Source organism: Labeo rohita, chromosome 2 (assembly GCF_022985175.1).
Source record: "Labeo rohita strain BAU-BD-2019 chromosome 2, IGBB_LRoh.1.0, whole genome shotgun sequence".
NCBI lineage: Eukaryota > Metazoa > Chordata > Actinopteri > Cypriniformes > Cyprinidae > Labeo > Labeo rohita.
In genome coordinates this window covers 17,279,330-17,296,086 of record NC_066870.1, presented here as the reverse complement: position 1 = coordinate 17,296,086, position 16,757 = coordinate 17,279,330, and the positions used below count along the sequence as shown (strand labels likewise).

The window sequence follows — 16,757 nt, the reverse complement described above, 5'->3', positions numbered from 1 at the left end:
TGCCCAAGTGTAACTTTTAATAATAAATAATAAAAATAAATAATAAAGTATTATACATGCCAGTTTGTCTTTTTATTAAATGCATTTGGAGATACTCTAAATCTATATCACACTCACACATTTATATGTATATATTTTTCACACTGAGGACAACTGAGGGACTCATATATAAGTTTTACAAAAGGTTCAAATGCTCACTAATGCTCTAGAACAGGGGTGCCCAACCCTGTTCCTGGAAATCGACTTTCCTGCAGAGTTTAGTTCCAACCCTAATCAAACACACCTGTCTGTAATTAGCAAGCGCTCCTTGAGATCCTAATGAGCTGGTTCAGGTGTATTTGGTCAGGGTTGGAGCTGAACTCTGCAGGAAAGTCGATCTCCAGGACCAGGGTTGAGCACCCCTGCTCTAGAAGGAAGAACGATGCATTAGGGGGTGTAAACTTTTGATAAAAATAAAAGTACAATTTTCTCATTTTGCCTAAATATCATATTTCCTTCATTAAGTACTGCCCTTCAGAAGTTACAGATGTTTCCCAGAAGACAAAATAAGTTACCCTGATCTTCAAATTCAAAACGTTTTCACCCCTAATGCATTGAGTTTCCTCCTGAAGCATCAGTGAGTGTTTGAACCTCCTGTAATAGTTGCATATGAGTGCCGAAGTTGTCCTCAATGTGAAAAAATGGATCTCAAAATCATACAGTCATTGTTGGAAAAGGTTGAAATCCAAAACGCATTGCCCATGGCCTCAATAACATAATGCTAGAACTGGGCTTAAGTACTGAATTTGCCCAAGTGTAACTTTTAATAATAAATAATAAAATAAATAATAAAGTATTATACATGCCAGTTTGTCTTTTTATTAAATGCATTTGGAGATACTCTAAATCTATATCACACTCACACATATATATGTATATATTTTTCACACTGAGGACAACTGAGGGACTCATATGTAAGTTTTACAAAAGGTTCAAATGCTCATTAATGCTCTAGAAGGAAGAACGATGCATTAGGGGGTGTAAACTTTTAATAAAAACAAAAGTACAATTTTCTCATTTTGCCTAAATATCATATTTTTTTCATTAAGTACTGCCCTTCAGAAGTTACAGATGTTTCCCAGAAGACAAAATAAGTTACCCTGATCTTCAAATGCAAAACGTTTTCACCCCTAATGCATTGAGTTTCCTCCTGAAGCATCAGTGAGTGTTTGAACCTCCTGTAATAGTTGCATGTGAGTGCCGAAGTTGTCCTCAGTGTAAAAAAATGGATCTCAAAATCATACAGTCATTGTTGGAAAAGGTTAAAATCCAAAACGCATTGCTCATGGCCTCAATAACATAATGCTAAAACTGGGCTTAAGTACTGAATTTGCCCAAGTGTAACTTTTAATAATAAATAATAAAAATAAATAATAAAGTATTATACATGCCAGTTTGTCTTTTTATTAAATGCATTTGGAGATACTCTAAATCTATATCACACTCACACATATATATGTATATATTTTTCACACTGAGGACAACTGAGGGACTCATATATAAGTTTTACAAAAGGTTCAAATGCTCACTAATGCTCTAGAACAGGGGTGCCCAACCCTGTTCCTGGAGATCGACTTTCCTGCAGAGTTTAGTTCCAACCCTAAGGTTCAAATGTCAAATGTTCAAATGTTCAAATCTCAAAATCATACACTCATTATTGGAAAAGGTTAAAATCCAAAACGCATTGCCCATGGCCTCAATAACATAATGCTAGAACTGGGCTTGAGTACTGAATTTGCCCAAGAGGATTCATATTTTAGCTGAAAGCAGTGGTTGGAAGTAACATCTCAATGGTTTTGTTTACAACAAACACATAGTGACCAAATTATGGTTTGCTAAGTTTTTCCACATCTGTTCTGCTGAAGAAACAAACTCATCTAGGCTACATCTTGGATGGACTGAGGGTGAGTAATTAACTTCTTGTTGCCTCTGTTTGGCAAAAACTGTTTTTTAAAAAACGTTTTAAAGTAACTTTCGTTAATTTTATTTTATTTATTATCATTTTAAAATGTGTGTGACAATGGGTAAAATGCTAGTCCGCACTCCAACACAGTAGGTGGTGATAATGCACCTTAATGTTGACGCCACCCGCCATGAAACGGAAGAATAACAAATAAGCGTGTTGTTTCAAAACACTCGCGCCACTGACAGACGTCACTGAAACTTGTGGTCAGTATTTGACGTATGAACTGCGATAAACCTGTGTAAACACTGCACTATTAATCGCTCATGTAACATTTGAATTCAGGTCAGTTTGCAGCACGCTTCTATCGTGGAGTCTTTGTTTCGGGAGGTGAGTGTGGCCTGCAGCTAAACAGTTTAGCTTTAATCCGTCTTCGCTTGTTATGACCAGATTCATTGTGGCTCAATTAAGCGTTTTACTATTTTACTAACTACTATTTATGTTACAATTATGTGTCATTTTATGTAATTAAACGTCTTGAGTCTGCTTTGTTATACATTTGACGCGGCTTTTTCTTGTTTTCTGTTTAGGACGAAGTGACACAGTGAAGAATCGTGTTTGTGGTTTGATAGCAGCCATGCAGTCACCACACAAATCAACAAACATCAATCCCCGCACTGCTGCTCCTCCACACCACCCCTCGACCAGCGCCCCGCCACGATACGGTAAAAACAACAGCTGTCAGATTCACTTGTGAAATGAATATGGTTATTAATTGTCCCTAGTCAATGGCACCCCTAATAATAATTCTGTCATCCATCACCAGAATTCATAGATTTCCTGGATGTGGGCAACACAATGACCTTAACCCAAGAAATAGCCAATTTAACAGAGGATTCAGGGCAGGACCGGCCAGAGGATAATGTACAGATTGGATCAATTCAAGGCACAGTTGTTGGTCTGCGCTACTACACTGGAACGGTAGGAATCACACGTTTCCATAAGCCTTTTCATAGAGGGTTTGCACTTACGTCACTATTTGGTCAGTTACCCGGATGTGCGTCTATGTTGGAGATACTCAAATGTAAACAACAGCATAGATTGCATGGTTAATGTACTACTGAATATGCTGTTTTGCTCATTTATTCTGTCTAAACCACGGAAAAAAATGTGTGGAAGCTGCTAAATCATATAGAGAAGGATTTAGAATATTAGCGTAATATTTCACCTACCTGGCTGGAAATGATGAGAACAAATGTTACCCTGGACCACAAAACCAGTCTTAAGCTGCTGGGGTATATTTGTAGCAATAGCCAAAAATACATTGTCTGGGTTAAAACGATTGATTTTTCTTTTAGGCCAAAAATCATTAGGATATTAAGTAAAGATCATGTTCCATGAAGATATTTAGTAAAATTCCTACTGTAAATATATCAAAACTTAATTTTTGATTAGTAATATGCATTGCTAAGAACTTAATTTAGACAACTTTAAAGGCGATTTTCTAAATATTTTGATTTTTTTGCACCCTCAGATTCCATATATTCAAATAGTTGTACCTCGGCCAAATGTTGTCTTATCCTAACAAACCAAACATCAACTAAAAGCTTATTTATTCAGCTTTCAGATGATGTATAAATCTCAATTTTGAAAAATTGACCCTTATGGCTGGTTTTGTGGTCCAGGGTCACAAATATGAATGTTTTCAAGATTCTTGCCCTGGAAATCCTGGCTCAGTTTGGCCAAGCACAGAAGCCTTTTGTTCCTCAGACAGTTTTTTTTGCACTCTTCTTCTTGATTTGTTATAACTTTTGGCAGTCTTTAGTACTCCAAATGTTTTTTCCCAGTCGGACTGATTAGTACAGCCCAAAACATGAGAATAATTGACAATTTTCAGCAGCAATAGTCAGGAAAATGTTTTTTTTTTATACTGACCAAAGAGTTTTATGTATCCTCTAACCCAAACCAAACCCTTACAGAAAACATGTTTACATTGTTACACTTTTAACTTAACATCATTTAGTATTTTCACTGTTTTTTTTTCACATGGTTGTCCACACAATGCAGAAATTTCAGGTTTTACTATTCTTGTGGACACAACATACAAGAATGCACTATTATGTATTGCAGTACAACATGCGCCATTTACTATTTTTCCCGCCATCTGTGCCTGCTTAATTGCTCTGACGCACGTATCACCTGCGAGTAACAGGTGATCTGGGCACCTGTCCCACCACAAAGTGTATATTGCCCTCTAGCGGTTGAAGTAAAACATGGATCTCTTTTAATAACAATATTTTTGCTTGATTGTGATGTGCTGTAGGTCAATAGAGGAGAGATGGTGGCCTTGGTGAGGCAGCCGCAGAACCCCTATGACCGAAATGCAGTGATGGTTGCCAATGTGTATGGAAGTCAGGTGGGACACATCAAGAAAGAGCTGGCAGCCCCAATGGCTTACATTATGGACAACAGTTTGGCCAGGGTGGAAGGGTACAGTAGTTTTTTCTACAGATTTGTAATTTGTTGGGTAAGTTGTTTTTATTGCAAACTGATTGCAACAGATTACTTTTGTGTTTGATCTCACTAATAGGGTTGTGCCCTATGGAGAGACGAATAAATTTTCAATGCCTGTAAACCTCACATTCTGGGGCAAAGAGGAGAACCGAGAAGCTGTGCATAATCAAATGAGACGCCATGGTTTCAGACTTGGCACTGAGATCAAAGGTACACTCGTTTGTTTATTTGCTACTTAATGTTCTTTGGTGAACACATAATGCTTATATGATTGATATTTTATTATCTTAGGAGGCACTACACAAACATCCTTGGGTAGAAATCTGCTTGGTTTGTCTTCAAAAATATCTGCCATTCCTTTGACTGTGGAAGAGGTAAATTTCATGTGACAGATGTTAGTTATAAGATGTCAAGATCAATTATTGTTCTTTGTCTGGTATGCCTTTGTATGGTAAAATCTAAATCAGTGGTTCTTAGGTTTTTTTCTGCACTGGCAGCTGTTAACAGCTGTTGACGTCAACAGCAAATAATATGGGAGGCTTGTTTTTTCTGCTTCTTAACTATGCATATCATGCGTGATAATATAGTGGCATTTAGAATTTTTTCCTTGCCGTTTATGACCAAACAGAGCTGCAGTGCACCGGTTGAGAAGCACCGATCTATATGTTTTTGATGCTTTTTGCATAATTTTAATGAGTTGGTTAAATAAAACCTTATTTTTGTTCCATCGTATCAGCTGAAAAACGCCTTTGACAAGCTATTTGATGATTTAATGGAGGATAAAACCAGAGAAATGGAGCCTGCAAAGGTCAGAGCACAAAAAGAGCACACAGCTGTTTTTTTACTGTCAATCCCATCCATCAGTCTCTTACAGATGTCTCTGTTATTGTCTGTCCGTACAGGCGGTGTGCACTTCCCTGCTCCCACATCAAAAGCAGGCGCTCTCGTGGATGACCTCTCGTGAGAACAGCAATGATCTGCCCCCGTTCTGGGAGGAGAAGAGTGGCTTCTACTTTAACGTCCTCACCAACTTTGCTGTTAAGGAAAGGCCAGAGAAAGTGCTTGGTGGGATTTTGGCTGATGACATGGGGCTGGTGAGATGAATTTAGATTTGATGTTGTTCTTTTAGTGCTCAGGATGCTCTACTAGTGCTCAGAAGATTTATACTGTGTTTCAGGGCAAAACCCTCACCACCATTGCCTTGATAGTCTCTAATTTCCACAATGGGAAACCTCTACCACTGGAACAATGTGTAAGATCCTGAACTATTTCTTAAACCGATAAAGCTTGTTTAGAAATCCAGTTTTGTTGAAATAATGAATTTAACTAATTACTAGGACCTTAGGTCCTGTAGCCAGATTTTAATTATTATTATATTAAAAAATTACTTTTCAGGAACAATCATCCATGTCTTCAACTTGCAGAAAGAAATCAACCTCAAAAGGTGAAAAATGTTGTAAATCTATAAAACTGAAATCGATTCTGAAGTTAAGAATACTAACATATACAATCATTATACAGTTGAGGTCAAAAGTTTACATACACCTTGCGGAATCTGCAAAATGTTAATTTTACCAAAATCAGAGGGATCATACAAAATGCATGTTATTTTTTATTTAGTACTGACCTGAATAAGATATTTCACATAAAATACATTTACTTATAGTCCAAAAGAGAAAATAATAGTTGAATTTATAAAAATTATACTGTTTAAAAGTTCCTAATACTGTGTTGTTACCTGAATGATCCACAGCTGTGTGGTTTTTTTCTTTTTTTTTTTTTTTTTTTTTTTTTTTGGTTTAGTGATGGTTTTTAATGATGTCCTGAACAGTTAAACCACCTGCTGTTTTTAAGAAAAATCTTTCAGGTCCACAAATTCTTTGTTTTAGCATTTTTGAGTATTTGAACCCTTTCCAGCAATGACTGTATGATTTTGAGATCCATCTTTTCACACTGAGGACAACTGAGGGACTCATACACAACTATTACAGAAGGTTCAAACACTCACTGATGCTCCAGAAGGAAAAATGACATTAAGTCATATTACTTTTTTTTTAATGTGACGGTCCGGGTAAATTTAATTTATTTTGTCTTCTGAGGAACATGTAAGTATCTTTTGTAACTTCTGAAGGGCAGTACTAAATGGAAAGAGAGATTTAGAAAAATTTACACATCTTTATTCTCTTCAAATTTTACACCCCTGGCCCTTAATACATCAGTTTTCCTTCGGGATCATCAGTGAGCGTTTGAACCTTCTGTAATAGTTGCATATGAGTCCCTCAGTTGTCCTCAGTGTGAAAAGATGGATCTCAAAATCATACAGTCATTGTTGGAAAGGGTCCAGATACACAAAAATGCTGAAAAACCAAATAATTTGTTGAGGATTTTTCTGAACTGTTCAGGACAAACAAGGAACTCATGAACAACTATCACTAAACAAAAAACACAGCTGTGAAGCATTCAGATAATAACAGTATTAAGAATCATCAGTAAACTTTTGAACAGGGTCATTTTTATAATATATATAAAATATGAAATATATAATATTTTATATTATTTTCTCATATTATTTTCTCATATATTATTTCCTTTGGACTATATGTAAATGTCTTTTATGTAAAATATCTTATTCAGGTCAGTACTACAGAAAAAAAAATAACATGCATTTTGTATGATCCCTCTTGTTGTGGTTAAATAATTAACCTTTTTTTTTTTTGAAGATTCTCAACTGTATTTTTATGTATGTAGACCATGAAGAATCTCATGAAGCAGTGAGTTCATCCCAACTGAAAAGACAACACGCTGATGGCATTAGTGCTGACACCATTGAGGAAGATGTTCCTCAGAAGAAAGGTTGGCTTCTTTTGAGTCTTTGTGTAATGTACACTATTGTTTGAAAGTTTGGGGTTGGTAAGATTTTTAAAATATTTTCAAAAGAAGTCTCTTATGCTCAAAAAGTATTTATTTTAGCTGTAGTATTGTAATATATTTTAAGATGTAATTCATTCTTCTGATGGCAAAGCTGAATTTTCAGCAGCCATTAATCCATTCTTCAGTGTCACATGATTCTTCAGAAATCCTAAGCTTTTGAGCAGCAGTGTAAGTCGCTTTGCATAAAAAATACCATATGCATTAATGCAAATGATACCGATGTCATCCTTTTTTATGTTTTTATCATGCTTGTTTGTTTCTTACAGCAAAAAGCACAGAACAATCTGCTAAAAAGCCTGCCAACACCAAGAAAGGTACCCTTACTTCCTGTCTTTTTATTTCTCAGGTAAACCAAAATGCAGACTTTCCTTAGTGTTAGATATACTTTCAGTCAGAGCTAACATTCTTGTTCTTTCATTCCCAGGAGTGGTTCTGCTGGATGATGTGGACTTTGCTGCCGCTCTGGAGTGCAGTTCCTCACATGTTGGGCCTGCAAAAAAGAGTGCAAAGAAGGGGTCTGGTGGGTGTAACTTTGACTGTTTCTTCAGTTTGTTCATTACGGTATGAGAAAGTTTTACAGGAATTAATCTGTGTGGGTTGTAGGCATTGGTAAGGTCCCATCTGGAGGCAGTGTGAGCTCAGGGGCCAAAGCCACTTTGATTGTATGTCCTCTGTCTGTCCTTAGCAACTGGCTGGTGAGTGTTTAAAACCTGCTTAAAAAACAGTTTCTTAAAACAATTCATTGAATAAAAAAAAAAAAGCTCATGTGTCATTAATACACACATACTCTCATTTATACTTCCTAACCATCCAGGACCAGTTTGAGCAGCATATCCGTGCTGATGTCACATTAAAGGTGTACCTGTACTACGGTGCAGAGCGCAACCGATCTGTCAAACTCCTGTCTGAGCAAAATGTGGTGCTCACAACATACAATGTGCTGTCATCAGATTTTGGGGTGAGTGCATTTAAAAAGTGTTTTTGCTGCTACAGAATGTCATTTGGGGCTGGGAAAATAAATCCATGCATCATGAATCAAGAAATGATTCTGTATTCTGAGATTTTCCGAATGCATCGCGATTATTTCTCGCATTGATTTAGAACTTATGGCACTGCATGCTTTAGAAACAGCCATATTTTGCTTGTGTACAATTCCTTACACACACTTGAACCTGAAATAATAATTTATAAAGTTTGAAAAGGTTGAAGCAAATTACTAGGGTTTCACAGTGGGCTTTGTTTACATTAATCGAGTGTCATAAAAGTCAAAGTGCGAGTACATTTAACCACTTACTTGACATCTTCATGAGCGCTTGAGTGTGTGGTTAAAAACTAGACTAGATCGCCATCTGCTGTTAAAAAAAAAAACTGATTCCAGAAAGAATCGCGATGCATTCGAAAAATCGCAGAATTAATCCACAAATCACGATGCATCGATTTATCACCATAGCCCTATCGTCTTTATTGTCAAAGTGTTTAGTGAAGCCATGTGATAAATGACCGAAAATTATATAAAATATCATACAGTGCATCAAATTAGATGCTGTTTGAAAATGTACTGTAAATTTTGGGAAACTTTTTCAAAAATCAATGGAAGATTCCAAAAAATCCTGGAAAGTTTCCAAAATTTCTGAAATTTTTCTGAAATTTACTGGAAATTTGCCTAATTTGCACTGTGCATATAGAGCTAGATGCTATTTATATTTAAATTTTAATGCAAAGAGAGGAAGATACTGTGTGTTGCAGTACGTTATAAAATAGTAAGTAATAATACCATATTCAATGTATATTTAATAAAACTATAAATTGATGCTGTCTTATTGGGACCTTACTTTGTCCCTATCCCTAAAACCTAGGGAAAAATCCTACACCTAACCATGTTTGACCTTCTGACTGGCAAAAATGTCCTCAAACATCCAGGACGAGAGTAACGTTTTTGAGCACAGTAAAAATATGAGCTACGTGCGTCACAGTTGATGTGAAAGCCATCCTGTCAACACAATGACACCACATTCAGCCTTTAAGATACCTGTTAAACACCTTTCTCCCTTTATTAAAATATCCATTATTTTCACTTTTTGATTATTTTCTTCATTATGATTTAAAAATAAACACCTCTCCAAGCAGATATGCAATGGGAAATGAAAGAGGATTTCTGGCCCTTGAACGTGGTAATTAGATTACTGTCTACACAGGGTTAGAAATCTAAAATTTGTGTTCTGAAGACGAACAAAGGTCTTATGGGTTTAGAATGACATGAGGGTGAATAATTAATGACAGAATGTTCATTTTTGGGTGAACTATCCCTTTAAAGGCCAAATCCATTCTTCACAACACTGTCTCAATTACTGACTTCATTTGTTCTGTCATTTTTTTGTAAAGCCAGACAATGGTTGGCAGAGTTCATGTAAATAACTTCTGCCTGACGAGACGGGTTGTTTGCTCTTAGTGTAAATATACAATTTGTAAAAGCTTTGGATAGATGGTAAAATAAACTAACTTGAACCCCCTGCAGAACAAATCCAACAGTCCTCTGCACAAAGTGAAGTGGCTGAGGGTGGTGCTGGACGAGGGTCACGTCATCAGAAACCCTAACGCTCTTCAGAGCAAAGCTATATTGGATCTGCAGTCAGAGCGCAGGTGGATCCTTTCTGGTAAGTTTACTTGGGAAGCTACCTAATTACTCTGTTAAAATCTCAAATCCTGGTTTTTATTTCAATGATGTTTGCCTTTAAATAGTACTAAAAGGACAGATTATTAATTGTAGATCTAGATGCCAACATGGTCATTTTATACCTTCAGGAACCCCCATTCAGAACTCCCTCAAGGATCTCTACATGCTTCTGTCCTTCTTAAAGCTGAAACCTTTCGATGTGAAGGAGTGGTGGAACAGAATCATTCAGAGACCTGTGACCATGGGCGACAGAGTTGGACTTAAGTATGTTAACAATAACTGCGTCCCAAATCACATCCTTTGAATTTTTCAACCATGTACTGTATGTTCAGGAACTTGCAAGCACTAGTAAAGGGAATCACATTGAGGCGCACTAAAAACAGTAAAGTGGCTGGGAGGACACTGGTGCAGTTACCTGAACGGAGAGTGTTTATGCAGCACGTGACTCTCTCTGATGAGGAGAGGGAGGAGTACGAACAGGTTAAGAAAGAAGGCAGGAAGATCATCGGCAGGTGAGCACGCTTTTCCTTACTTGCATCAGTATACATAAAGGACAGAAAATACAGACAATTTGTCTTTTCAGGTATTTCGAAGAGGGAACCTTCATGACAAACTATGCTGATGTCCTGGCCATCCTGGTTCGTCTGCGGCAGTACTGCTGTCACCCCAGTCTTGTGGGCAAACACACAGGGGGAGGTATAAATTAGAGTTTAAAGAGTCACTGATTAAATTAGTGTAATTGCTATTACATGAAATCATTGTGTTGTGTGTCAATGGGGGAACAAATGTTTTGACTGTGTGTTAGATGTTCCTGGGACCCCTAGTGAGCTTCGGGAGCGTCTCATCAATAAGATCACACTGGTGCTGAATTCTGGCTCGGATGAGGAGTGTGCCATCTGTCTAGACTCCCTACGTCAGCCTGTCATCACCTACTGTGCTCATGTGTACTGCAGGCCCTGCATCTGTGAGGTCATCCGATCAGAGAAGGTCAGCATTATTTCAGTATCTCAGAGGTATCCTGAAGACTCCTGTATTGGCTTTCTGGATATTGTTTGTTTCTGTCTCACAGGAGCAGGCCAGATGTCCTCTGTGTCGTGCTGAGATCAAGACCAAAGAGCTGGTGGAGTATCCTGGAGAAGAAAAAGAGGCTGGACCAGCCACTGGGGAGAACTGGCGATCAAGTTCCAAAGTAACTTTAACATTCACAGATATATTATGCTTGTTTTTCAGTTTTGGTTATACTGAGTAGCCATATTTACGGGTTCAAGCACAAAGCTATTAAAATTGTTGGAATGGTCATAGATCAGCGATCTCCATGTAAAATTGATCTTGCAGACCAAACCGTCGTAGAGACTTGAAACTTGGAGGAGTGGTAGTACTCACACCGCCTACCATGTGACCAAGGCTTGCCCCGATCAGCCTGGCGGGTTGCTCTACAGCAATCAAAAGTACGAAATTGCTCGTAACTCCTAAACCCTCAGTTGCAAAAAAAAAAAAAAAAAAAAAAAAAAAAAAAAAACTTACTTTAGCGAATTAGTCCTAGGTTTTTCACCCAATCAGAACCAATAATTTGATTAATCAGTAATCATCAAAAAAAAAAAGTTGAACTTTTAACTCCCTGTCGCAAAACGTTCGAAAGGGACAGGGCTACTTTTAGTGAAATACCTATAAGTCTTGAACGGAATGAGATATCTCAGCCAAAAAACTCTGAACACTTATGTAAGAGCACAATCTGAGGTCACAGGAAAAAAAAAAATCACGGAGCTTGGCCACTTGGTGGTGCTATAAGAGGGAAACAAATAATTAAAAAATAATTTTAAAAATCAACATGAAAATCTGTGTGCACGGTTCTGGTCTGAAGTGCCACAAATGTCTATAAAGACATTTGCGTATCTCCAAAAACATGGCCGCCATTGGCGAACAAAGTTTGAGCACCTGTTAGACAAGTTTAGCAGAAGCTGATCGGGACAAAACTTGGTGGGCCTGTTTAACTCATGGCCCCAAAGGTCTGAGGGACATTTCAAAGAAATCGGCCACTGGAGGATAATATCACATTTTTCCAGGGGTGTAAATGATTGTACATCACACAGTATTCATTTCATACGATAGAACTCCTCATTCTGGACAGCTTTGCCTCTAGAACCACTGCTGTCAATCAAATCATTTGTTAAATGATTGAGAAGATACCTACTTTTGCAAACTAGTCCTAGGTTTTTCACTCAATCTGGAAAAAAACTGCTGCAGTACAATTCTCTGGACTCTCTAGGCCAATAATTGTCAAGAAAAATGTTGAAATTTACCCTTTGGGAAGCTATAACATGGTCATTTAGAAAAGGGGCCTGTTCAAATTTACCCAAAGTCCTATAAAGCCAAGAGGAAAACTCAAAACTCCACAAAACCTGCCGAGCACATGCGACAGGTAATTCTAAATAAGCATGCAAAGGTTTAAGTGGATTGGACCACCACAGCTGGCGCTATTACAGTCATAAATGTTCAAAAAAAAAAAACATAAGATTTCTATGGTAAATTACCTGGATTTGCCAAAAATGGTTAGGTGGTTACAGGCTTGCTAAAAAATATATTTTTTCATATGTGCTTAAATGCCTTAAAGGAACACTCCACTTTTTTGGAAAATAGACTCATTGTCCAATTCCCCTAGAGTTAAACAGTTGAGTTTTACCGTTTCCGAATCCATTCAGCCGATCTCTGGGTCTGGCGGTTGCACTTTTAGCATAGCTTAGCATAGATCATTGAATCTAATTAGACCGATAGCATCTCGCTCAAAAATGATCATATACAATGACGATATTTTTCCTATTTAAAACTTGACTCTTCTGTAGTTACATCGTGTACTAAGACTGACAGAATATAAAAAGTTGTGATTTTCTCGGCTGATATGGCTAGGAACTATACTCTCATTCTGACATAATAATCAAGGAACTTTGCTGCTGTACCACAGGTGCAGCAGGCGCAGTAATATTATACAGCGCCTGAAAGTGACCGGCACTAAGTTTGTGTAGATGCAGAGCTGCAGACGGCAGAGTTGACGGCTGCGTAATATCATTGCACCTGCTGCACCCATGGTACGGCAGCAAAGTTCCTTGATTATTACGCCAAAATGAGAGTATAGTTCCTAGCCATATCGATATATTTCAATATTGGTTTTTTTTTGCAGGTGGATGCTTTGATGAGCAACCTGCTGAAGCTCCGCAATGAAGACCCCACTGTGAAGAGCCTTGTGGTTTCTCAATTTACCAGGTTTATGGATCTGATTGAGGTTCCCTTGAGGTAGTTTTTGTTCCTGAGGTTACTATAAACTACAGACTGTACCACATACCCAAAGAAATAGCCACTAGTGGTTTCACTGTGCTGATAGTGCTGCTGTCTGTAGGGAATATGGATTCTCTTTCACACGACTTGATGGCTCTATGGCTCAGAAGGCCAGATCAAAGGCCATTCAGGATTTTCAAGACTCTTCTCCAGGAAGTCCCACCATCATGTTACTGTCGCTCAAAGCTGGAGGGGTTGGGCTTAATCTGACCGCTGCTTCCCGTGTTTACTTGATGGATCCGGTGAGTTAAATTCTCCCAGGCTAGGGTCCGCCACTAGGTGGTGATAATGTTATTGTTTGATTGAGTGTGCTTACATCTATAATAGGGAAAAAGAGCTCATTTGTTTGTTTGTTTTCTAATGTTTGTTCAGGCTTGGAATCCTGCAGCAGAGGATCAGTGTGTTGACAGGTGTCATAGACTTGGCCAGACCAGAGATGTGGTGATCACTAAGGTACAGTCTATGATTTATGCCATGGCAGGCGCTCAGAGGAATGTTAGCGGCTGATCCCAATGGCTATTATTACGCGTCTGACATTTTTCTCAGTGGTAAAACAGTGCCGACAAATGTCACAGATGATATTAATGGCTTCCTTATTAACTCATGACCAAACAATTGACTTCTATTGTCAAGAGACATTTCTCAAAATATCTTTTGTTCCAAAGTGATTTTTATTTTGGGGTCAACTATCCATTTAAGGATTTTTTTTTTTTTAGTTATATCCACATTATTGTTCCCCATAAGAGTGGTCACGGCCATTTGTAATTTTTATGTTTCCAGCTTCCAGTTAGCTGTACAAAAACTCATTTTTAGCTTGTTTTGCTAATTGATATTGCAGATTGGTGTGCCTCACAATGTTATTTTAATGTATTCTCTTAAATATGAGCACACTGGTTTGTAGTGCAAACAGTTTTACTGTTTACTGCACATTGTTATTCTCATCATTTCCCTATAGCGGCTAATGAACCAAAAGTATCGCCCACAGGATAACTGTCATTAAACCAGTAATTGAGTGAAATTAATTAAAGTTTAATGTGACAGTAGCTATATTTCTATCCAAAATTGTGAGTTCAAACTACCTTGGCATCATGGCCTTATCTTAGAGAATAAGGAATGATCAGAGCACTGCTGCCAAAATTACAAGGTTTCAGAAATCCCAAACACTTGCCAACTGGAAGTGCTAAAGAGGAAACTGTCAATAATACTACAATCAAATACAGTACACTCAAACTGAATAAAGCACTGTTTCCATCCTGTGTATTTAAGAAAACAAAATCAAAACTTCCTGGGAAACTAGAGCAAAGTAATAATAATGTACCTGAATGTTGTTGCAGATCAGTCAGCTGCTTCATCCAGTTATCCAATCACATGATTTATTAGATAAATGCATTCCCATGGTAGTTTGTGTGTGTTTTCTTATATTTAAAAAAAAAAATAATTCACCTCAACTGACCCATCACAAAACCCCGCCCTCCTTAGTTACTTTTGCTATGGCTGATAAACAGTCTCACACTACACATCATGTTCTCACACAGTCACGAAACAGAGTAAACTGACAACACGCCCAACAGACAAGACAAAGCAGGTTACTTCTGGTATGAAACAAGGTGTCAAGCTTTAAAAATGCACTCTATATTTTTTTTAAGAAATTCAAACAAATACTCTTTTGTGGCTCTTTAATATGTTGTGACAGATCACTGTATTGCCTTATTTGATCTTTCGACACATAAACCGATCGTCTTTTCTTATTTACTTAAAGCACAAAATAAACATCAAAATGTATTATTGTTCAACTGCGGAAAGATGTCAATACCCACAATCTTTCAATTTTAAGTCCACCGAAGTTAATCTTCTCTCCGTCAGACAAAATGGCAAATTCAGTGTTATGATTGATCAGATTGCCTATCAATCAAGCTGTTGGGGAGTTGGGGAGGCCAATCGGCAAATCTGCCATTTTCATCCAACAAACAAATCAGTCAGGAGAGCAGATTAACGTTGGTGGACTTGAATTTAAGAAAAAAAAATAATTGTATGTATTAACATCTTTCAGCGATTAAAACAAGTTACGTTCTGACGTTCATTCATGTTTATGTCATGCTATAACTAGTAAAGAGGAAGAGATGATCGGTTCACATGCTGCTTGAAATGGGGCGTTACAGCGATCAGTCACCATATTAAAGAGCTACAAAAAGTATTTTTTTGACAAAATTTGAAAGCTGAGACTTTGTTTTATACCTAAAGTAACCTGCCTGCCCTGTCTTGTCTGTTGGTGGGTTTCCTCTTTGTTCTGCAATGCATTTTCTACTTTGTGAGAACACAATGTGTCTTAATGTTTACTTTGGCACATTAAGATTTTTTAGACTGGCAGCATCAAATTATGTATTGTTCAATTATAGTGGTTGCCCTTTCAAGACAGGAAGTTTGCAACTGATCACTCTTTTTTTTTTTTTTTTTTTTTTTTTCTCTGTGGTTGCGTTTAGTTTATTGTGAAAGACTCTGTGGAGGAGAACATGGTGAAGATTCAGAAGAAGAAACAGGAGCTTGTGGACAAGGCTTTCGGCGTGAAAAAGTCACAGGACCGAAAACAGTCTCGGATAGACGAGATCCGAGCCCTCATGGAGATTTAGATTTTTTTTGACCTAGCTTTACTGTCGTCCATTCGTTTCAGACCATTCACTTAATTAATGACAGCACTTTTTTTACTTTATTGCTAATTGTTCAGTAAGGCTTTTTTTTTCTCTCACATTATCTACACAATATCTGTTTGAGCTCAAATGGTTCTAGTCATTTTCATTACAATAAACACCATGCAATCTGTTCGTCGAGGATTAAAATGGTTCCAACAACTGTAAATTAGGACTCTTACTAGTTCTTTATTTCAGATGTTGCAGGTGGGGGCAGAGATACAGAGGTTACAAACTAGTTATCAACAGCTACAGCATTAACAGTATTACTAGCACAAGTTGTAACCAGGTGTAGCAAAACCCTTGTGCCTTATCCCTGGTACAGGGAGTGACTGCCGAGTGGGCAAGAGTGGAGTGACCTTGGTTCACACAATAAGAGTTGCTGATGTGTATCAGAGCCTGTATTAACAATGGAAGCGAGTTGGCAGCACACTGTGTGTCTTGTAAACACAATATCATTGCAAAGGCGGTCATTAGATGATTAATATTGAACGTGGAGTGGTGTACAGTAAGTTTGACATTTACAAGGTTTGGTATTGTTTTGTTTGCTGTATGTTTCACTATTTATTAATTTTTTTTCAAACGTTTCTGATCTTCACAAACACACAAAAGGCAAATAAACTGTAGAACACCATAACATTTACATTATGGTATTTTAAATAATAATAAAAAAAAAAAGTGT

The 16,757-nt window shown here is 37.5% G+C and overlaps 1 protein-coding gene across 1 annotated transcript; it reads left to right on the top strand.

Moving 5' to 3' along the window:
* The first annotated feature begins 2,098 nt into the window (after positions 1–2,098).
* hltf (helicase-like transcription factor) lies at positions 2,099–16,422 on the top strand. Its single transcript, XM_051127598.1, has 26 exons — positions 2,099–2,208; positions 2,288–2,332; positions 2,533–2,667; positions 2,769–2,923; positions 4,266–4,432; positions 4,533–4,666; positions 4,748–4,830; positions 5,193–5,264; positions 5,359–5,550; positions 5,634–5,708; positions 5,852–5,900; positions 7,205–7,309; positions 7,654–7,701; positions 7,812–7,907; positions 7,991–8,082; positions 8,202–8,345; positions 9,903–10,041; positions 10,190–10,325; positions 10,394–10,573; positions 10,645–10,757; positions 10,867–11,048; positions 11,131–11,250; positions 13,237–13,349; positions 13,453–13,633; positions 13,764–13,844; positions 15,872–16,422. The coding sequence occupies exons 3-26, from the start codon at positions 2,580–2,582 to the stop codon at positions 16,016–16,018; spliced, it is 2,892 nt and encodes a 963-aa protein (XP_050983555.1). The 5' UTR covers positions 2,099–2,208; positions 2,288–2,332; positions 2,533–2,579; the 3' UTR covers positions 16,019–16,422.
* The last annotated feature ends 335 nt before the right edge of the window (positions 16,423–16,757 follow it).